At 37.6% G+C, this 24,728-nt stretch overlaps 2 protein-coding genes across 2 annotated transcripts; both read right to left on the bottom strand.

Moving 5' to 3' along the window:
• Positions 1 to 1,099: 1,099 nt before the first annotated feature.
• Positions 1,100 to 3,732, bottom strand: LOC306732880 (claudin-15-like; the record flags this gene model as incomplete). The annotated part of the gene is made up of 5 exons (XM_079214055.1): positions 1,100 to 1,199; positions 1,289 to 1,399; positions 1,517 to 1,598; positions 2,024 to 2,188; positions 3,516 to 3,732. 5 exons carry the CDS (start codon positions 3,730 to 3,732, stop codon positions 1,100 to 1,102), a joined length of 675 nt encoding a protein of 224 aa, XP_079070181.1.
• Positions 3,733 to 12,991: 9,259 nt separating this feature from the next.
• On the bottom strand, positions 12,992 to 16,398 carry grk1b (G protein-coupled receptor kinase 1 b; the record flags this gene model as incomplete). The annotated part of the gene is made up of 7 exons (XM_079237634.1): positions 12,992 to 13,275; positions 13,373 to 13,574; positions 13,709 to 13,833; positions 13,931 to 14,014; positions 14,442 to 14,599; positions 14,807 to 14,934; positions 15,700 to 16,398. 7 exons carry the CDS (start codon positions 16,396 to 16,398, stop codon positions 12,992 to 12,994), a joined length of 1,680 nt encoding a protein of 559 aa, XP_079093760.1.
• Between the last annotated feature and the right edge of the window lie 8,330 nt (positions 16,399 to 24,728).

The following is a 24,728-nucleotide window of genomic DNA, read 5'->3' as shown; positions in this document are numbered from 1 at the left end:
TGTTTCAACCCTTTACTCAAGTGTTCAAAGATGAGCGTCAGAATACAATCACACTGTGAAAGCCCTGATCTAGCTATTACTGCTAACAGTTGAAAGTTGAAGTAACACATTTCCTCCATGACTTTTGCACCGCCAAGTTACATAATCAGGTGTACTCTCTCTTACGGATATAATGTGATAGACATTAGATCATTCTACTAAGAACTTTATTTACTTTAAAACCAGCCAGATTATTTTCTGGAATTGACATTTCATTTCCAAATGGGGAGAGCTTTTAAGCTTTTCATATTTTGCAGACAAATTATTGTGAATTTGTAGCACAGCCACAAGAAGTGATGGGTTTGTGGACGGGGAGCGGCTCTCATATTTCTTGATCATTAAACCTGATGGCAGGTTTGGGAATACACAGATATTACAAAGGATTACAACACTTAAGACACTAACACAAACTTCATAGACTTAAGCTCAATTTTAAAACAGTTTAAGATGATCTGAGGATTAAATCTTGTAATAATGTTAAAGTAGCACATCCTCTATGGTCAGAGGATCCACATTTCCATGGCATATTCAACAGCTTTCATGCAACTTTCTCTCATGACCAAGTCCCCCTGTAGCAATGGAAAAGTAATTTGGTGTAATGTGTTCTTATTTAAGGCTGTTATACCTATAGTGGTATCACCACCACATTCATGTAGTCTATCATATAATATGTTATATGTGATCAACATTGTAACAAATGTTTACCCCATCACAGCTTTCATTATGTTGCAGTTCCTCTTTGTACAGCGTCAGCAAGCTAGTCAGGTAAATTGCATATCTATGTATATATATGCAATTTTAACAGTGCATGCACATTACAAATTCATATACAGCATATATATATGTATATATATGTATATATATATATATATATGTATATATCGTTAAAAGGTTTGGATTGGATAAAGCCTAAATAAATCAAATCAAGGTTGCTGCTCTTAAACTACTACTAAGTGATCATGAGGCTTTATAATGTTTTCCATTGTAAATCCTGCCTTCTCATAGTGCATTTGATCTAGTGAGTTGACTTCACTGGCTTTCCCTTCTACACAATCTCATCTCAGACATATGCGTTTCGACCGTAGTTGCTGGGGACAGACTGAGACATTGCCACAGGCGACAGCACATGTCCTCTGGAGGATGGTTGGTATTGATATGGACTGGAACACAAAAGACGCCTTTCAGTTCGGAGATTATGCAACATATATACTTTACCCAATGATCAAACGTTTCAGCAACACATACTCACATTTTTTCCTCGGGTGTGTTGACTTTGCAAGCACACATCAGACATGCGCCTCCACAAATGGCGAGTGTGGCTGAAGACCAGCCGATATACAAACCCTCTCCAATCTCATACCTGTGACACAATGACATTGAACATATATGTTCCCATGTATTATTAATACATCCATATTTAGCCATTGTTCTGTTTCTTTTCAAATGTGACATACTGTTGCAGAGAGTATTGACTTACTTTGTCCCTGGATAAAACTGGTCAAAGAACTGCTGTGTGATGTTGGCAGCATACCAAGATATCGCAATCATGGTGCAAATCCCTACAAAACACAAAACACTGTTTACTTTAGGCAAAGTGGGACGCTTTTTTCAATGCAAACAACACACACAGTAACAAGCTAAGATAACATGAACGAGGTAAAAATGTGGTTTTATAGACTGTAATAATAGCAACGAGTATTTTGCTTGTGGACACAAAGGTCCTTGAGATTACCAGTTTGTGTTTTACATCCTGAGACATATTCTCACAATCCAAACACCTTGAGCATCAGTAGGTTTGAGAGACTAAGGATCACCTTTTGTGTCCGACATGATTTACCTTTCTAGCTGTTTTGTGTTGTGTGACTGATAATTTCTTCAGTTATTTTAAAGTACTATAAACACAGGGACCTTTCTACATCAAGGACAACACATTTGAAGTGAGGTTTTCTCTTTTTTTGTTGTTCCATGGCCTTGACATCCATACCCTGTAGTAAAAAGAACACTCCTCCAATCGCAGCGATCCTTCCTTTCAGGATGTAGTTTTCTCCTCCTATTTTGGAGCACTTCATTCCAACAAGAGTAGCCACGAGCCCGAACGCCCCGAACACAATGGAAGCGATCATCAGTGCCCGGGAGGCCTGAATGTACCCTGTGTGCAAAACATGGAAACATGGATTACATGGATTACATAGCGGATTGCTAAAACAGGGAGAATTTCCATTATCGGGATAATCAGGATAATCGTGAATATTGTTGAAAAAGCTGTCTAGCTCGGTATTATGGAAGTTCATTTAAAAAATATAGCTTGATTTTTCTTGATCCTTTATTGATGCAAGGCGAGCTTTTATGATTATCTTATTTCAGGTTGGTTTTTCACAAAAAACATTATTCATAAAAAAAGAAGTCATAATTGGGATACTAATTTTGACTCGGATAATTGTGAAATAAAAGTTTCAAATGGTCCCATGCCTACTTGTAAGAACATGTTGCACATACATCTATATATGTACAACATCAACAAATCAAATGCATAGCTGCATTGTTAAAAGCAAGCGTCACATTTTCTTATCCTGTTAGAAATGCATTCTTCAGCCACAGCGATGCCATTCAGCGTTACAGCAGGACAAGAGGTGGGCCCCCTAGAGGCTCCCTGATGGTAACCCTGGTCCTCTCAGGCAACGTTAGAGGGCCACACCTGGTTCAGATAGACCTTCAGCCACAACACTTAACAACAATACTTTCTTCAACCGATCCAAACATCCAGCATTTTCCAACAGATGAATTGTAGTCACAGTTGTAGATACCTCTGTAGCTTCAGTTGGCTGACGGGGAGACACACAGGTTTGATTCCTCACTAATACACCAACCTTTTAATTCCCCCTCTTGACAAAACAGAAATATAAATGTATGTGCGAACTGGAAAGTTTGTTTATGCTGTGATGAGATGAGGGCTCAAGCCTCGGGTGTGTTTCATGTGCTCGACGGCACTTCAACTGATGCCTTACAGTAGTTTTGGCCAAAGTAGTTAACAGACTACAACAAATAGGAATGACTAGTCTTAAAAATGTCTTTTTTATTATTTTATGGGTATTGAGTTGGTCTGGGTTCACTGTGGTTGTGCTTATCATATCTCATTCCCCGCCTGTAATACAGATTATAGCCATACAGTAGATTGCTCCTGATATGCTTTTAAAGGTACACTAAGATGTCAAAATCAGAGTAAACAATGGCATATAAGAACAGTCATTTCTCCACTCTTGAGTTTGAGCAGTGGTATAAGACTCGGCTGAATTCAATGAGAATTATTTTGAGTCAAACAGTTTCATTGTACATAAGATTCTCACCCTTTTAGACAAAGTAGATGAATTACAACGTCTACACTATATTGCTTGAGGAATATAGTTTTTATCGTTTATCTTATCATCAGATAAGAAGTATTCAACACAAATTAAACTATTTCTGTGTTGGCTACATACCATTAAGTGCGAGCAAAGATGGAAAATCTCGGCAGTTGTGAACTCCTGTAGAGTCAGTTGCACAGGACATCCATAAGTTTTCATAGATGGTTGATGTGGTGATAACGTTACCGTCCACTGACGAGACCTTCCAGTATCGATTTGGAAGGGCGACCCCAACCATCAGCCAGGCCAGAAACCCCAAAAAGAAGGCCAAAGCTTCCACTGTTGCATTCATACTCCCTTGTTTCTTCTGTCCAATCGTGTAGTTATCCAGAGAGAGAAACACTTAATTCAAACGTTGATTCCAAGCTATCGTCCTGCGCAAACGTGTGGATTTGTTGGCCCCAAATTCTCAGTTTGCCAGACTAATTCCCAGCAAACCCAGAGCGAAGACGTTACAGAAAACCACAAATTAATGATTCATTCCCAACAGCCCACTTATAATGGCATCTTTTATTCTCAACTCTATTGAACCTTTTCAAAGACTCCAAATGTTTACCCAAGTTAATAAGAGACAACAGGGACCAACCTTCAAGCTTGCCTATTAACGACTATAGACGTGAAGCTATTTGTCACCTTTTGACGTTCGCTTTGAACACTGTGTCAATAATATCAAACCGTTATTGATGGGATTGGAGTCACGTTTTGGCTGCTCACTTCACCCTGTGTCCGGGGCATGGTGGGTATGTTAGGGGCATTCATGGGTGAGGGGCAGAGGTGTCAAAAGTATTCACATTCATTACTTAAGTAGAAGTATAGATACTAGGGTTTAAAAATACTTCTGTAAAAGTTGAAGTATCAACTCAAGCTTTTTACTTAAGTAAAAGTGTAAAAGTACTGGTAAAACTACTTAAAAGTATAAAAGTAAAAGTGATGTAAGGGGAATGTTTTTTTTCCATTAAGGACAAACTCTTAAGCCGCGTCTCAGGGGCCTATATTGCACTAATCCACCTCCCCCAAAACAATCATTTTTATGAAGGCCATAATGACTATAATGTTTTAAAATGTTATGTTGAAAAATGTGGGATGCACAAGGCTACCCGTTTCAGCTGCATATATGCCCATTTAAAATGATCACATTTTATTACAATGCAAATACATTAAAGTACCATGTGTGTACTACTGAGCATTAACATGCGTTTCATGGAGCGGAAGACATGATAACTAGTTGCCTATAAGTATTGTAATAGTGCAAAATAGAGACTTAAAGCTGTGGTTCTCAAACTTTTTCTGTAAATAACATAATTGTGTGACTCATCTGTGCTTTTAGAAATAACAGAATAAAGAAAATTGCAATCACTTTCAAGTAAATCAGATTGCCCCATCAGACAATGTTTTGTGTAAGTTCTATCTGTGCAAAAAATTACTCATATTTAGTTACTACTAAATAGCTCATTGTGGAAAACAATAAGCTTTTAATTTTTTTTGCCAAACAAAACAGAATGAGTGCAGCTATGTGAACCATCACGTTGTATCAGTATTAGTGGCTGCAGTGAGCTGCTTTCCTCGACACATATGTTATAAACTGGGTTGTAGATTTGATACGGCCTCTCTCAATTCATGCTCAATATTGAGCTTAGATCTGTTTTTTTTATTTTGAGAAACGCAACAGCAAGAAAAGACGAGCTCACGGAGCTCACGGCGTCGCGTCAAATCGCGCATGCGCAATCGTAACCTGTTAACGGCGTACCGTAACCATTTACCCGAAAGTACAGGCATTTGTCCATGTATTTATTAATGACTTAGTTTTATATCCGTGTACTTTGTACTTTTGTAATATGTGAAGCCAGCAGCTCATTGTATGTGAAGCCAGCAGCTCATTGTTGGTAGAAGACACGAGCACCGTGGCTCGTTTCACCTGGAGCAGGAGAGCTGCTCCGGGTTCAGAGAGCTGCTCCGGTGCGATGAGAACTCCGCTGCTGCTCACAGGAGAGCTGCTGTTGCATCTTCACCCTGGGAGCGTTTAAAACGCAGATATAGCGGTCTACTTTTCACGCGACATATTTTTCGACGCTCTCTGTGTGTGCTCAGCGCTCACCTGTGTGCGCGCGCACGTATCTGTGGGCAACGGTGCGGAGAGGTTTTTTGTATGTGTGTTTTTGAACGATGACAAGCCGGAGTGACACCTCTGGTGAGGGGGCATCCCAGCATACCGAGCTGCAGAGGACCAGGTCTGTTGCCCAGCAGATAAACCTGTTTGCTTGTCTCACAACTGAGCCCAAAAGTCTTGTTTTCCCTTGTTTTACAAATGTAGTGTCATTGGTTATCAGACCGTTATCATCATGGTGATGAAGTGCCACCAAGGCCTTTTGGCCACACATGAACCAAACCTTTGACTTGACTATTACACATTTTCACAACCTAAACACAATAACTGCTTTACGTCAAAGTTGACTTTCTGGACACTTCTAAAGACAGTTTCAGTGGTTTTGTAATGAATGCCATTATATCATGTCACAAGAACTAAGAATAACTTGTCTTTACTGCTTGTACATGCTGTTACCACAGCATACTGTATTTACTGTATTTAAAATGATTTCCACTTAGTTGATGATGAACAACTAGAGTTGTGCTTCAGGAAAGGAAACTTTTTAGTAACACGTTTTATTTGCCAGCCTGTTTTGTTTCAGACAGTGAAGTAACCTGTAATTTTGTTATTGAATGAAACTTGTGTATAATAAAATGTGTGTCCACTGCAACTGTATTTTTGGTGTCTTATAAACCCAATCAGGTTTGGGCACATTATGTGCATGACACAACAATAAAGATATCTATCTATCTATCTATCTATCTATCTATCTATCTATCTATCTATCTATCTATCTGTCTTTTTATCTGTTTATCTGTCTATTGATCCCACTATTAAACTGACAGGGCTCACTGGGTGTCCAACATATACATTGCATTAAATACAATGGCTAACCTTAAGGATAGTATAAAAAGAAGCACAATGTAAGGATACTCTTATAGCGCTAGCGCTGTAAGGTTCATGAGGTTATTTTGTTTTATTGACACTGTGTTCACCTAAACATATAATGGAATCCTGTATACCATGTTGCCATAAATGTTCATAAACGGTCATTGCATAACATAATGTTTATTGTTTTATTAATTTATCTGATTATGTATGTGTAGCTCAAATTAAGTTTCATAGAAGAAAAAAGACAAGCCATAATCAGATCAATTTCTCTCAGTGTGACAGAGATTATAAAACATGTCAACTTTTACATTAATTAATTACCAGTAACAGTCACATTACACTTTTTTTTACAGCAGACACAAAAAAAGTGACTTTTCTAAGTACTGTAACAATCACTACTCCTGCTTTAACTTACCTGGGAGAGCCAAAAGAGATGGAAAGTCCCAACAGTTATAAATCCCTGTTGAATCACTTGCACAAGACATCCAGAGGTTCTCATAGATTGTGGAGGTTGTAATTACGCTGCCTTCTGTGGTAGATTCTTTCCAATACTGATCTTCTAGTGATATGAAAACCATTATCCATCCTGAAAAACCTAGGAAAAGTGCTACAACCTCGATGATCTCTTCCATCTTGAAAGTAATCTTTGAATAATAATGAGCAGAACTAATAGATAATGCCTCTGTGAGGATCTCTATTCACAACTTCTGTATCTGATATACATTTTTGGAGTGTGAGAACTGAACTGATTTTTTTGACCCTCATGCACTTAAACCTGGACTAATTTGAACATTGATTTGTTGGCTGTATACACTACATTGTAAGTCTGCTATTCCCGCCCAAATTTCATGACATTTCACGTTTTTTTCCTTCCCTCTTTTGATTGGCAGTTACAGTTAAAGAGTTAAAGATAATCTCTTGTAAAATAGATATCACGGTTTCAAATCCACGGGCCAAATGGCTGGAATCATTTGGCAGGGATTGCTTTGATGTGCCTTTGAAGCTTCTTCAGGAGGCAGTAAACATGACAGTTCATTGTTTTATCAGCAGTAGTGTTTTAAGAAGCATTGCCGTCATAATTGCAAGATATATTATACCTATATGATCAGGACGAGCAGAGAAAGATTTAATGATGTGATCTGTGAAGTGATATTCCTATTGTTCTGAAGGTTTACTCTGTGGGTATCATTCATCTACTTTTTGTGTTTGCTCACATCATCTTGTCCTCCTGCCTGTATTCCCTTTTGAGGAATTGGTAGCTTGGGATTGTAGGGAGTCTCATTTAAGGTTCTATAAGGAAACACTAATGTGAAATACTGAATAGAGAGCAAAGCAAACAATGGAAGCTGGGCAAAGTGGGTGATTTATTGAAGGCAGAAAGTGTCTATTTCAGTACTGGTTAAGCATTAACGAGAAATACGAGACAAAAGATACATTGAAAGTCTTGCTCTTTGTATGTAGGTTTTTGTACGGTCACATATATATACCTGATGACATGTTGTGTTGACATAGTACAGTACCTATAGAAGACCAGGCAGTTCTCTTACACCCTTATAATTGATCGGTTGTCTCTATACATTAACCAACATATGGAAAGAGGCAAACAGTCAAGATCTAGAAGTTCTGATGTTCTTATGTTCAGTCTTTACAAAACCTTTGGAAAAATCTCTTTGATACTGTGTGAAGATGACTTTAAAAGTAAACACAGATGTTTACCGTTTGTCTGAGTCGAGCTACTCTTTGTTTACAAGAAACTGACTGAAAGATTTACAGTCAGTATCTTATCAAATGTGAATTCTCTTTTACCAGCCAGTAATTAGAAGCACAGTTCAAAGTACTGTCATATACTTACAGTATTGAATAGACATTCAGCCTTTAAATCATAATCTTATGTCTGTTAATATTTTATTTCCTTGCCCTACCCTCAGTCAGCTGAAATATAGTTTTGACCGCATTGACCTGCCTGCTTAAAGGGAAAGTTCAAACCTGAAGGTCCAACAGGCTCTGACACGGCTGTGACCACAAGTCAGCACATACGGTATTATCAACTACTTAGCCGAGAACAAATATATGTTTTATCGGGGGTTAGGAGGATTTGATTTTTAACATTAAGTTAATGCATGACTGCATGCTTCAGCAGAAAATAGTTGGAGCTAATTTTTCATTTTAAAATGTTGAACTGCATTAAAAATGATTACCATTTGTTATAACAATTTGACTTTATCTTTATTCTTTGTCTGCTGTGAATTCCCTGTAGTAGCTGTAGTAGTAATAGTAGATGTAGTAGTATTACTAGTAGTAATCTTCCTTCAATAGCAAACTTGTCACTATGGTTTCATTTAGTGTTTGCAGGTTCCCACAAATTGTTAAGTAACACACACATAGAGTTATGAACTGATGTAACCCATGTCTGTTAGAGATTTCCAGTCTGTTAAATAATTAACACACATAGTTATGAACTGATATAGTCCATGGTTGGAGCTTTATATTATTGTTTAGTTTACATAATAAATTATGTAAAAAGGGGGATTGATACTATAAATCCTTATATTCTGCAGATATTCTCCATTACTCTTCATGCCTATTAAAGTTCAGGTCAGTGAGGTCAGTATAACACAGCTATGCAGCTGGAGTTGGTTGTGTCTATGAAAGGTCCAGTTCTCAAGGGAAGTCAGTCACACGCCTGCGCACTTCAACACTCACAACTGTTTATCAGTATGTTGACATTAGTGAAGCAGACGGGTCATTGCACGGTCCAGTCTTGTGAGAAAAGATGAGAACACGGGATTCTCCTCCTCTTGACAGGATAGAGCAAATCAGATGTTAGGACGAGGCGAGACGAACCTGTGACGATAACCTGTGTATGAAAGGCCCCACTTCCGTTTGGGGGGCAGTGGTTCTTGACCCAACCTGCGTGTTGGCTGTACCACTCACTGCTTTTGCAATTGCAGCGCTGAGTACTTTGCTTGTGATCATTTAGTAAATAAATATAGAGAACAGGAGAAGTTGTTCAACTGAGTTCTTCTGGAGGCTACACCAGGCATCCAATAATTAGCACGCATTAACAAAATACTCCCAAAAATACATTTAAAAAAGGCTTACATTTTTTGCAGTTCTTTGTGTATGCAGCAGAGACAGTGAATACATTATTATTTTCCCAAGCACAGAAACACTAGTGCTGTGCTTCAACATTTGAAAGTATTTTTCCTTAAATTACATACATTCTTCTTAATCCTTGGGTGGTGTTCATATTTTTGTTATTCAGCCAGCGTTGGTGAGTCTGGTGGTCCCACTGCATTTATTTTTTTTTATTCAACACAATCACACAACAACATATGTTTACTTCATCCCAATTACAAGCAATATAAACAGCATATATGGTTAAATCACATGTATGAATTAATGTACTACTCGTTTTTTTATTTTATTTTATAAAATGTAATAAAATTATAAATCAATTATAATCAAAATATGAGTGATGCTCCTGCATCAGCATATAACCTTGAGGTCAGAGCATAGAACCTTGAGGTCAGAGCATATAACTTTGAGGTCAGAGCATAGAACCTTGAGGTCAGAGCATAGCACTTTGAGGTCAGAGCATAGAACCCTGAGGTCACAAGATAGAACCCTGAGGTCAGAGCATAGAACTTTGAGGTCAGAGCATAGAACCCTGAGGTCAGAGCATAGCACATATGATATTGACCATGTAACTTATGATATTGACCATGTGATATGATGACATTGACGTAACTTTGGACAGTCAGTATCTGTGTACTGTTTGGGTGAATACCTGTTTCAATACCTGGTCTTTTTGAGGAATATGATCATGCACTATCTGTTTCTCTGTCTCTCTCTCAGGTGGTGTAATGGAACATTTCATCTGATTTACAAGACTAGATTTCAGAGTCATCTTGGAAATGGATGGAAATGTCGGTCTGTATCTCAAGAACTATTGGATGGATCCTCACGCCATTTTGTACAGACATGCATGGTCCCAAGAGGGCGAACCCTTTACTTATCCCCTGACTTTTCCTCTCATGCCAGCAGGTTTACACTTTGCTTTTTGTGTGTGTTTAAGAACAAATATTTTCAAAACTACTGACATTCCGTCAGCCTCGTCTGAAGGCTACGGTGTGTTTTTGGTGCAGATGAACAAGTGATAGTTTGCTAAACTAACGTGGCGACCATGCTAAAGATTGCGTGCCTGCATCAGCATGTTAGCGTTGTCATTGGGAGCATCTTAGCATCCTGATGTGCATCAGAGCTGTGCATGGCTGTAGACTCATAGTCTTGTTCAGACTTCTTTCTTTTCACCGTTCAACTGTGCAGTCTGAAGTCACAGTTAATAGTAATGTGGTGATTGATGCATTTCACTGAACTATTTAAATCTTCATAAAAAAAGAAGTGCTGGCAGTAATTAGAGCATCACTCTTTGTGAAATTGTGTTAAAGTACAAGCATTCTTTAGAGTAGACCTGACAATGGTAATAAAATGTAATCCCACAGTCACTTTTACTGCTGAAGTGTTAATTTAAGATTAACTTTTGAAGTGAGACCTGAAATGCTCCTTGGTTTAATAATTTACCCCCGCGGTAACCCAGGAGACTGAGACAATTTAAATAAACAAGTGTGCTGGTGATTTCAGTTATTGTTTGACCAAACATGAAACTTTGGTTTATTGTTATCTAAAATAGAGCATCGTAGACTTAAACCACACCATCACGTTTGTGTGTAAATATTAAAAAGTGATTTGATCCAATGTGTAGTCTGATGTAGACGTCACTGTTGTTTGTTGAACACTTTCAAATAATGTGCCATGTACATTTTTATAAATAAAAGGGTTCATAATAATGAGATAATGAAGATAATGGTTAATATTAAGAACATATGCTTAATCTTATGCTTAAAACAGAGCACTATTATGTTTGTAATTTTGTAAAATTGTAAATATTATATAGGTGGAGGCTTCAAATAAACCCAGTCAACTTTTTGGCTCTTCCTGTACTGTGATATTCATTTATCTCTGTTATGATTTTTATTTTATTGTTTGAATTGTGCACAAAAAAAACAAAAAACATTTTCAAATTAATAATATTAACTTTTTTAAATCCCCAAAGTTATCGTCATTGCTATCCAGTTATTCAACTTGCTGATCATGATATTTAGAAACAATAAACTATCTGTATAAAATACAACAGAGAGAAACACAGAATGATACGTGTAAGATCCTTCATGTTTTATTCTGGAGGTGTAATTATAGCGCTGACGCTGATTGTTATTGTTGTTTTCACATTCAGTGCTCCTCTACCTGTTTGCATTATTAACTGCATTCCTCTGATATAAACTACAAAGTAGGTTGTTTGTCTGACTGTTTGTAAAATTGTGTAAAATGTTTACTTTTTCTTTAAAACCTATTGGTGCAGTGTGTAACCAGGGCCTTTTTGTTCTTTTCATTACATATCATTATTAGTGATTATCACTGATCACGATTAAAAAAATAAAATAATAATACTTTTACTTGAAAATGTTAATATATAAATGGGAGTTAGTTGACATGTTTAACATGGCTGGATGTGATTACGGGTCCACTGTCATGGTCTTGTCACTGAAAACACATTAAACACAAGACAATAAGCACTTGGGCGAGGGAGAGTGTAATCCACATTTTAAAGTGTCGCTGGATAAGACACTGAACACCACAATTGCTCACGGAGGCTGTGCCATCGGTGTGTGAGGTGTGCGTGAACGTACATGAGTTTTTTTAATTTGTGTGTGTGAATCGGTTAATGTTAACTGACATACTTTGAGTAGTAAGAGGACTAGAAAGGGGCTGTATTAAAGTAAAGTTAATTGACCATTTACTATTATTATAATATACATTAATTGTCAAAATATTGATTGGTCAAAATCCAAAAAGTCAATTACAAGTAACATTTAGATTTTAGAAGGTCTATAAAATATTAATGTCCAGATATACAGTAGATATTTTAATTTACATTTTTTTCAAATTTATCATTTGCATTTTTTCTGCCTCATAAACACACTGATGTGGACAGTAACGCCGTGGAAAGAAGACACAACACATGTTTGTACTTTGCAAGATTTTATTGATTGCTTTAACTCTCTCTATATATACTATAATAAATAAATACATAATTATTTAATATTAATAATATGTTAATTATAATAAGAATGTCAATACTTTCTTTGAAATCAATTATGTTATATAAACATTGTATATATTTTCTACTTTTATTCAATTAGTCTCTAAACAAAAATATTGACGTATGTAGTACGCCATTATTTTGCAACCATATTTACATTTTGTATTACATATATTATTACACCATACAATATATGTATACCATGCTTCCACCTTTACTTTAACACTATAAATATTACAATATATGTTCATCATAATAATATTTAAATACGCAAATAGTACGAATTCCTGGTTATTGTACAAATTACAGATAATACAGATTACAATTAAGTGGCACCGAATGAGCACAAAATGAATCCAAATGTGTTTGATTTAAGATGTTCTTTCCTTTGCTCTTTCCATCTGTTTCTGCTCAAAGGAGCGCACATCCTCCCCCTTTGGCTTCCACATAGCTTGGATCAAGGTCATTGGGCAGCTTGCCGTTCTCTCCCCAGATATTCATCTCTCCAAACACACCTGTTTCGATCATCTCGGCCTGCCAAGGGATCGGGACGTTACCAGAAGAAAAGTTATTGTAGAACTCTGTGTCCTTGGTATCCAGGACCACACCTTTGATTGTGCTGAAGGCGCCCACATCATCGATATCTTTGGCATAGACCATTTTAGGATCGGGGACAAATGGTGGAGGTAGCATACCTTTAGATGGAACACAGGAGAAGAAACAAACCAATATTTATTATTGTTGTAGTTCACCACGATTTGTGCCATCTATATCCAAAGTTTCGCTCTGTACCTGCTTCCAGGCGGCCCCAGTTAATCTCCTTAAAGAATGGCTGATTCTTGAGCTCTTCGCACTCATTATTTTTGAACCCGAGGCGCTTTGATGGGTCCTTTTGCATCAGGCCTTCACAAAGATCCTTGCATGCTTTGCTGAAGTTTGGTGTATATGGAGCTGGATCGTTCAAGATTCTGCGAGCAACCTCGTCATTCTCTACCTGAAGAAAGAGACCATCGCATATATATGATTTGACATCGCATAATTGGCACTAGACAAAAGCAAACAGGGGAATTGAGGATATTATTTCCCATAAAAGTCACCCGAAGTGTTTGTTCCACATATGTTTAGTACCTTCTCTCCTCGTACTCTAAAGGGCCCTTTGGCGGCAATCATCTCAAAAATGGTGACTCCTAGCGTAAAATAGTCCACTGAGTAGTCATACTGCTTCTTCTCCAGCAGCTCAGGAGCCATGAAGCCTATATTTATGGACAGTAATATTACACTCACAATAGACTGCTGAGAGAAACATGCTCTTCATTTCACTTAATAACAACATATTGGATTTGTACTGGCCTGGAGTTCCTGCATATCCAGTAGTTGTGTCTGTTCCGGGTGGAAGTTCAACAGCCAGACCCAAATCTGACAGGCGGACGTGTCCTGAGTGAAAAGACTTTGATTACAACAGAGGCTATTAAATAGACAACCAATATGTCGAAAACAAGTCATAGAATAATGTGCTTTTAAAAGTCATACAAATTCAGAGTTCAGTAAGTAAAAAAGTCTTAAAAAAGTTAAAATATGGTATGTGTTAAAAAATACTTTCATGATATACTGTGTCTTAAAAACGTCATATTATAGTATGTCATAAAAAAAATCGGAGTTTAGTAAGTCTTAAAAAAGTGATTGCATAGTATGTCATAAAAAGTAATAAAAATGTAATAATAAATAAAAAAATACCAATATAAAGTGTAATGTAATAAAAAAGAAAGTGAAAATATCGTATGCCATAAAAAATTCATAAACAAGATTATTAAATCAGTCTTAGTATGTTTTGTCATGAAGTGATAGCAGAGGTGATGCTCACCTGCGTTATCCAGCAGCACGTTCTCTGGTTTCAGGTCTCTGTAGACGATCCTGTGCTGGTGAAGGTGCTCCAGCCCACAGATGATCTGAGCTGTATAGAAACATGTTCTCTTCTCATCAAAGCCAGGATTCTTTTCATCCACATTGTACATATGAAACCTGGAAGAGAGGATGGTATATTAGAGGAAACCTCTGTAAAATCAAGATGTAAAGACGAGGGCTGCATGACAGTTTATCTACTTGAGGCTGATTAGGAGAGATGAGGAGAGCGAAACACTGTTCCCATGTTAAGTACAGAAATCAGTGCTATAGAGGCATGGTGATTAGGTCAGTGGGTGTGTATAAAGCTGTATTCATATAGAGCACCTGAGGTCTCCACCATTCATGATGGTCATCACTAGGCAGAGGTCAGTCTTGGTCTGGAAGGCGTAAGCCAGCGTCACAATAAAGCGGCTGTGGACTTTTGCAAGGATGAGTTTCTCCACAATTGCTCCCTAAACACAAATCAAACATCAGCACATGATCAATCCAACAAAAGCAAGAATTAACAATGTCAACTATTAGGAATATTTAAAGGCCTGATACACTATAGTATCTAGCCACACAGGTGTTGTTTGCCTGATTACACCTCTCAGACAATGTCATTGTATTTGAAACGGTGGCTCTCTGACATGGCTCATTCAAGGGTTGGCCGACCATGGGCCATGTGGAGGGTTTCATTCCAGCATGTGCTTTCAGCCGATGACTTATTCATGCTCTACTTGAAGCGAAGCTAATCAGGTGTCTTTAGTTGTTTTAGTTTAACAGGATTAACTGAAGCTTGAATAGTTACACCTGTGATTTCTTTCTTTAACAAGTCCAATTATCTATTTTTAAAAGGTGTCTAATCTCCCAAAGGGAACAGAGACTTAACTGATGCTATTAGTTACATCTGTGCTACGAGAAATGATCAACTCTTATTAGACTTTAACATGCTGTAGCATGTTTAATTGAATGGACTAACCTGAAGGTCTTTTCTAGAAGCAGTAGGCCCAAGTGTGTGTTGTCTGTATTGTGAGTTCTTAAAGAGACTCACAAGCTTCTTTGTATTGAGCCTTTTTTTGTAAAAACAAAACCTCCGCACTCACTGGGTTTAATTATATTGTTAAATAGATAGATATAAGGTTGCTAGTAGAATGGTCTCACTTTGTGTTGTTACTCTTTTTATTCACACTAAGAATGGCTGCAGGTGGGACATAGATGCCACATCATTGCTTTACCTCGTAGCCTCTGCGTTTCTTCAGCCTCTTTTTTTCCAACTTCTTGTTGGCGTACATTTTGCCCGTTGCCTTTGCCTGACAAGCAAACACTTCCCCAAAACCTCCTTTCCCCAGGACCCTGAAGTCCATGAACCACTCCTCGTCAAACGGCTGGCTCTCCAGCCATTTGAACTGAATAAAACGCAGAAAGAACATGCTGTCCTTGAAGCCATCGGTGGCCTTCTTCTCCAGGTGTTTGAGGAGCTGCTGCTCGCTCTCTTTAAACAGGTCACTGCGGGCGTTCTTGAAGTCTTCAACAACTCGAGCGACGGCCTTCTCCTCCAAGAAGCTGCAAAAACTCTTTGAAGCTGACTTGTAATATTTATTGACGACATTCTGAGCCTTCTGCACTCTCTCTGTTTCTTTACATATGGTGTAGTCTTCAATGTCTTTCCACAACTCTACAGCATTTTTATGGGTTGTGTCACTCTCCAGGAACTGTTGGAACAGGCGCTTGCCGATGGGCTGTTTGACACACATGCTGTCAAACATGGTGTCTACAGATGTTTTCATGTGTTCACAATCTCGGATGTGTGGGAGCTTCACCCTGGCACGCATCTTCTTGTCACGCATGGACGCCACTGCTGTTCCGTCCACACTGCCGCGAGCCGAAACGTAGGCCGAGTTTGCCACCACCGTCTCCAAACCACCGATGTCCATGACTGCACCTTTGTCTGGCACACACACACCCAGGAAGGAAGTTAATGAGTGTGCTGCAAAATGCCTTTTCAATCATTATGATCCTGGGAACTCAGGATGACAGCAGTCTTGACATTATTAATGCACCAAAAAAAGGAATTTTTGATTAAATCTGCTATGACATTCTGTTCTTGGTGTTGCTACTCTGGTTTTACTTTATCTGTCTTGTACAGTTAAAAGCTTTTTTTCCTTCCTGTTTTCATTATTATTGACCAATAGCACCAAAAACATCTTATAATCTTATTCCATTTTCATATTATCATTTAAATGCTTTTTTGTAGAACATACATAAGAAGAGGCACATATTTGTTTTCTCTTACTTAAGTATAACGTTAAAGTATTATATTGTATGGCATCAGTCATCAATAGTGAATGTATTCCACGGGTTACTTTGTCTGATCATGTACTCTTTCAGAATACTCATTTCCCTCATACACAGAGCACAATTACAACAATTACTTTTTCCAGGTAAGAGGAAATTGACGTTGTGATATGCTGCACCCTGCTGTTTGAAAGACAAACGTCACAGAAGAGGGCTTTCTATTTCAGATGCTGCAGACGGGCCAGGAAATTAAGCTCAGCTTGCGCTGCTTGTGCACGAGATCACGCAAGACAAGGGATTTGGGGTGCTGTGAGGTCGGAGTGCCTTAGCTCATGCTTAGCAGGCCAAGATTACCTCCCTGGTGTCGTAATTACTAGAGAGTACATCCCATGCTGCATATATTTCACAAACAGAATAAATATTGATTGCTTGGCCTGCATTTGTTGCACGGTGACAGGAATTCTCATTAGATTTCTTCCTGCATTATTGATCGCTGGTGCAGAGCGGTAATCCAAGAAAGGAGTTTTTGATTGTTGATTCTGAGAGACTGAACCAAGAACATTCATCATCAGTCAGCGTAGATGTTTTAGATTGTTCAAAAGATAACACCCGCACTTAAAGATGATTTTGTCTCTGCTGCTATCATACTGAATACTGGACCGTTCATGTGCTGTGCAACATGTAGCAAAAGACTTCTCCCTGCAAGAAAATGGGACAGGAAATGTAAAGTGGATCACTGGATCACTGTGTTAAGTCTTTCTGGGTGTATATTTCATGTGCATAAACTGCTCTTGACCTGGTACATGTAGTACCAAAAGTGATACTGTTGGCTGTGGCGCTTTCCTGACTTTACATAATCCAATTAAGAATGACTGCTGATACCAGGGATTTTCAATACAGGTAATTGTCATCCTTGTTAATTAACCTACTTTTTTAGATGGGTTCCTAAATGTGTTTAAACATGAAGACTTAACAGAAGTGAGGACCTTATTGCAGATAAAATATTATTATTGGTCCTGTAAAAGTATGTAAATATTAACAACAATCTTTTCTTAGTATCACTAGTAAAAGTACTTATTGGGATTTTTGATTATTATTACTGCAACACATTAATATCAAACCATAACAATGATTCTGCACCTGTATTATATCAGGCTTTATAGTCCAAGAGGTTTTCAAATAGTTGATTTAGTTTAAGATACAGGACAGTTTTCTCAACCTATAAAAGAAAACTTCATCCTTCAGTTCATCAGAAAAATTCAAAATCCCCAAATTCTGAGATACGTGGATATCACTGAAGTGAAAGTGTGTGAAGAATTGTAATCTCAAAAGTAGCAAGTAACTAAAGCTGTCAGACAAATATAGGAGAGTTAAAAGTACAATATTTGCCTTTGAAATTAAGTTCAGTATAAGTATAAAGTTACATAAAATAGAAATAACGAAGTAAAGTACAATAACCTCAAACTTCACTACAGTACTTGAGTAAATGCCCTTAGTGACATTCCATCACTGATCAGTACTTAGAAAATAGGACTTTTTTGCCCAAGTAGTTGATGTCAGGGTTTAGTTTTCAATTTTGAATTATAAAAATATAATGAATCATAAAACATCTTTAATGATGAAACATTTAACGTGTAGCATATTTATGGAAAAATCAATTCACAATGCTATTACAAAGACAGTATTTTACATCATGGTTACACAATTCATACTGATATAGCAGCACTCACCATATACTTATTTGCAGTAGCAGGGAGTCAAATGAGTACTTGAGGGCAACAAATTAAATCCAGCTGGGTAGCATCCAACATTGATTTTCCTTCTTCCTCTTATCGTCCATCACCAAAACAAATATAAATCATCTCTGTCCTGTATGCCCCTGAACACATTTCCTTTCCTTCACGTCTCTGATCATCCTTTTCTCGCCCTCGTTCCTAATGTGGTTGCTTAAAGGTTGGGGCATCGGGTCGAGGTTTACTCACCTGAAATCCTACTTGGTTGTTCATTAGCGGGAAAGGATTACACCCTGACACTGCTGAAGAGAGCAACTGGGCAGAAGCTATTAGTGTAACTCAGCAGCAGGAGTGATTACTGATGAGGTGCTAACTCCGTATGGGCATTGGTCAACCGTTCAAAAAAGAGTGCACGCTTGGTTTTAAGGAATTTATATAAAAAAGGGCAACAAATACAAACCACGACCCTTAATTGATACTATTCTTGATTGATACGTCCTATTTTCCTTGTCAAATATTTGTTTTTAATATTACCTATGAGGAAAAATGAAGGCTGAGATGCATATTAAAGCAAAATCAACACATTTTGACTTGATCTCTTGAGTCAGACGCAGACTGCAAATTGTAAGTGGAGTGTTGCCTGAAGGTATCTGAGAACGCAACCAGGCTGCTTTACTCTAAGCCTGTATGAAATTCTCTGTATGAGAACACACTGTTCATATTCAGTGTAGATGCTGCATGTGAATCCAGATATTTACAAACGTATTCAGACATGCATGAGCAGGTGAGAGAGAAATGATGTGGGTATGTTTCAGGTAAAAGGATTGAGGAAAGAAGAGGGATTTAGATCATGCAGCTAAAGCGGACAAAAACTATGTCAAACGTCTGAGAAACCACAGACTGTTTAAGATTCAATTATAGTAAGAAATAGTCATTCATGATTAGAAACACAAAGCGGCTTGCATTTATGTAGCTGCTGAAAGTAAAGTGGGCCGTTTCATGACGAGGAAGGGGCAGAAATACACATAAGCTGTGAGTGTAAGCAGCCGTGATGTCAAACTGTGTTTTCAGATTAACACACAATAAACCAGCTTCCAGTTTCAATTTGCTCACACCAAAAAGTATACTTTTATCATAGCAAATCCTACATTCTTACAATGTAAACATATTGTGACAGTTCTTCACTGCATCACTTTACTTTTTTGGTTCTGCATCGACCACAATCTAATGTCAGATAATGTAAAATTATGCTTTCTAAGGATGTGATTTTAACGATAGATTAGCTAGTAAAAAAAATAACAGTTCGCGATCTGACCTGCATCCATATTTTGGAAAGAAAACAGGTGAAAGTAAAAAAAAAAAGGAAAAGGTGGATAAATAGCCAACACATTTATCGAAAGACATGAAATGTAGGTCTATTCGTCTATTTAGATCTGTTTAAACCCACTTCCTGCCCTGTGCTTCAGGTTGAGGCGGCACTACAGACACCGAGCACAAATCCCATTTAATAGGGAGTAAAGGTGAAGCAGATTTGACGTTCATGTCTAATCTAGCTCAGTGACGAGGAACAAACACACCCGGAGAAAAGAGTTCAGTGTAAGACACATATACCTGCAGATATCTAACCACTGCACTTCCATGTGTCGAGTCAAAGACCAGAGTACAGAAACTGTGCCACCACACCTTTACACACCTGGAAAGACATCAATATCAAACGTCGTCTGGGCTCAAATAATTCAGTGTAAAACCCCAAAATTACATTTGCATACACATTGGAGTTGAGACGCTCAGGCTGCTGAGCTGTAGGCCTGCGTGAGCATCAGCTGATTAAACTGATGTCGTGAAACATATTTAGTAATCACTGTTCTCCCACAGACAATAATACCTAACGAATTTCTTAATGGCTTTCAGTAGTTCCCCTCGTATTGCTGCAGTGATGTAGAAGTGTACTCCATGGCATCTCTGCTGGGCGTGGTCAGAGATACGAGGCAGTGAAGTACAACCTTTAAGCTTGTTGCTCAGCTGCTGTTTGGACTGACTGGTACCTATTATACTACAGGGAGAGCCAAGCTGTGATTACAACACAGAAAGATGTGTTTATCTTTCTTTATAGACTTTATTTGATGTGGACATCACAGTGGCATTAGAATTATAATATATGCACATACAAAACAGATGCACTGTGTTGAGTGTTTGTAGCGAACCGTTAATTTACGACACCTGTCCACAGGAGGCTTTTATTATTTTTATAAAAAATAAAAATAGAGAATACCTCCACAAATACATACATAGATACACAACTTAAAAGTGTGTGTTACAGGGATATTAGGTGTGTGAACAATGTTGTTTCTTTTAGCCATGATTTAATACCTTTTTTAAAAACATAACATTTGAGTTGTATTTTCAATTCTGTTGGTAGACAGTTGCAGTTGCTAAGTCCAAGACTTAATACAAATAAGCACACCGGGCACATATTTTCATCACAGTTAAGATTTATTTCATTCAACATTTCACATTACAAATATTTAAAAATTATGCATACTGTTATAAATAGTTGGCTGCAAACAATTAAATAACATTAGATTTTTCTTTTTCGTTTCACTAGCACTTCTACAGACCAACTCCTAGAAATATGGACATATCCGTATTACATAACTTAATTAGAAAGGAAAATACAAAAATAGGAACTTATAAAGTGAAATGACAATAAAAATTAAGGTGATATCTTAAGTAAAAAATGCTATTAATAAATACAACAACCTTCCCATACACAGTTAAAAACTATTGAAATCTTGCCATTAAGTAACATCATTAACAGACAAATATTTAAATATTTATTTTCCTTCAGAAAATGTGAACCATATATTGTGGAGCACAATATAGCAATTAGTAAAAACTAGACACTTTAACATATTAAAAGCTTCACCTCAAAAATATAACAAAAATCTGATCAAAATTATAAAAATCAATTATACATTCCAATTAAAAATATACCAATAAACAGCTAAATACATTGTTGACCTAGTAATTACAATGCAATCAATCACAGTAGCTTAAAATAAACAAAATAAGCAAATGAGCACAAAACCTTTAATGTTTTAAAAATAACTTCAATTATTTATATTAGTACAAATAGTTTGATTTCTTTTCTTTTTTACAAACACCAGCATGAAAAGGATTACAATAACAGTAGAAAATGACTGTGAAAAACATATTAACATCTTCTTTAATTAAATGTCTGCAATTAAAAATGGCATTAAAGAATTACATTGCAAAGAGTCTTTATCTGGAAAAAGGTTCAAAAGAAGTATTGCACATAACAACTTGAAGTTAACTTGCAACATTTACCACATTCAAGTCTTTAAGCTCCCCTTCCTCCAGATAGGTCTATATGAGATCACCTTGACAGACAGCGGGAATGAGTTCTCACGTCTTTTTAGACAGTGTTTCTATAAAGGATGCTCAAAGTCCTGCACTGCCGAATCGATTCAAAGTTACGTTTCTGTCTTGTTTCTCGTCTTATCTCTGTCATGTGCATCCTGCAGAGGTCTGCAAATGGGGAAGCGAGGAGGTCAACACGTGGGGAGGGGAGAGGAGGGGGGTGAGGTGAGGTGAGAGCGGGTTTGGGGTGTCCTTAACAACTTAATAGTTGAGAAACATTTGGTGCACACCACAACAATTAATTTTAATAGCTAATTCATGTACTTGTCATTTTCTCTTTTTTTTGTCATGCATGCTAAGGATTACAATAGGTGCTAGTTGGCAAGTTCAAGAATATATATATATATATATACTTTTTTTGAAATATTAAAATATCTAAACACCAAACATCCATTCTTGTGATACGAGATTCAGCTTTAAGCTTGAACCAAATTTTGCATTCTCCGTATAATAAGTTATACTCCATCTATGGAGAGGAAACCAAGACAGAAGTTACCATTTTCCAACTAGTATAGATAGCCATGTTTAGAGACATTAACATCAATTTCAAATTACAACTGTTTTTTTTTTTTATTATTCTCGCCATGCTGTTATTGACCAGATTGACTGGAAATATCTAGTGTACGAAAAGCTAAGACCAAGAGAGCACTACACTTTGGTCTCTCCTCTGCAGATCTGAAGCCGCATCAACAGAAGTGCACACTTAGTTGTAAAGTTTCCTCAGCACTGAAATGTATAAAAAGCATAATTGAAAATAATATATATTGAAATCACCCAACTTTTTTTCTTAAAATGAACATTTCCATATATGCAGATCTCTCAGTAACAAAAGTACAAAAGCTACCTTTCACAATGTGAAAAATTGAGGTATTGCAAAAAGGAGTTTCCCCATTTGTGAAAAATGTGCCTAAAATGACTGTTGGAAAAAGAAAAAATATTTAGAAAAGTAGTGCATAATAAATGTTTATATGTGCATGACAAAATAATTTAGCTAGAAAACACTGTACCAAAAATCAGCAGGCCATGTATAAAATAATTTTTTTTCATCTCATTTAACAGCAAATTCTTCACAAAGTGTTTTAACTTCTAAAATGCTCACCCACCACACCCACAAAACTAATGTCCAGGGTGCAAAACTGGTGCAACAACGCCGATATGAAGATACGTTTCTCACTAGTGTGTATAATCAAGTTTCTGTACTAACTCCCTGACATATTTAAATGCTCGGCTAGTTGGTTGTGTGACTTAAAACGTCAAACAAATGTAAGGATTAGTTTTACTTTTGCTGTGTGAATGTGCACTTTATGTTAAACTTACCGCAGACCTATTTGAGATAAAAAGAACTGTGCCTACCAGCGTGCACCTTCATTTTGAGCGCTCTGTGTGTGTGTGTGTGTGTGTGTGTGTGTGTGTGTGTGTGTGTGTGTGTGTGTGTGTGTGTGTGTGTGTGTGTGTGTGTGTGTGTGTGTGTGTGTGCGTGCGTGCGTGTGTGTGTGTGTGTGTCTACAAGCCCTGTTGTTTTTCCAGTGGTGTTCTAATGTGTTTTGACTGCACTGTCAAATATATATATATAAATATATTATGTTCAAGGCCAATCTTTGGTTTGCTGGGCTTGACAGTTGAGCAAAACTGGGTAGAAGTGACAGCATTTAAAATATATATATGAGAAAACATCCTTGAAGAAATGAGAAAGAAAATAAGAATAAAGACCTAAATAAGAAATGAGCTACAGTATGACCCACTACTGCACAGCCATCTTTGGTTCCCAAAAAACCACTGGGTGCAACCGACTGTTATCAAGAGCAAACTGCATGTGGGTCACAAGTGTGTAGTAGTAGAGCACACTGCAGAGACTATCTTCATTTATGCTTCAAAAACACTGGATGCTGAGTTGGATTAGCTTAGCGGGAGAAAGGATAAAGGTTCGCCGAAAGGGCAGACCCCTCCGTGACTCAAATGTGTGCTGACGATTGGGAAATCAGACAGACTTTAATTGCTTCTTTCATTAAATGTAGCTGACTCTCAGATGCAAAGTAGAACTTTTTTCATTAAAGACTGGGGAGAATTGCACAAAAGCATACAAATAAAAACACTAACAAAAGGCCAGGCATTTCCCATCTGGTGGTAGCCCCGTAGAAACTGCAATAAAAAAGGCGGCCACTGGACCAGCCTTCTCTCTAGGAGTTACCATAACTGCAGTCCTGAAGGATCTGCATCCAAACCCGACAGACACAGAAAGCAGGGTTCGGTCCGTGAGGCCCGCCCCTTTGTTAGCTGCTAGCTTAGCAGCAGAGGCCGCAGGGAGACATGAGGAAGGGGAGTGGGGCTGCTGGACTTATCTCTTCCCTGTAGGCCTGTCTGTCGCTCCTGTAGCCGACCTACTCCATACATTCCCCTAATACACTGTATACTGTATGATGCTCTGCTCCGTCCCGAGCACAAACCTGGGTTTGATTATAAAAATAAGGAGGTGATGAAGCAAGCGAGTACAAAACGGTGCCAGTCACATCACACTCTGCCTGTTGCATCACTTCCCTTTGATTATAGTTCTAAGGAAAGGAGAAAACAAGCAGGTGATAATGTTCTCTTTCTTGCTTTTTTTTTTCCTTTCTTTTTAACTGTATTCGGCACATTAGCAGCTGAGTTTGAGGTATTAGTTTTTGCATGTCAAAATGGAGATCAAAACCCAAATATGTGTTGCGAAAATTTTGTTGCGGTTTTCAAGTAACATCAAAACATTTGTACGATGTTGGAAATCATAAAAAGAAAGGTTCAAACATTTTGATATGGGAGGG

The sequence above is a fragment of the Taurulus bubalis genome (genome assembly GCF_910589615.1).
Source record: "Taurulus bubalis genome assembly, chromosome: 2".
Classification (NCBI taxonomy): Eukaryota; Metazoa; Chordata; class Actinopteri; order Perciformes; family Cottidae; genus Taurulus; species Taurulus bubalis.
This window is presented reverse-complemented; position numbering and strand designations above follow the sequence as displayed.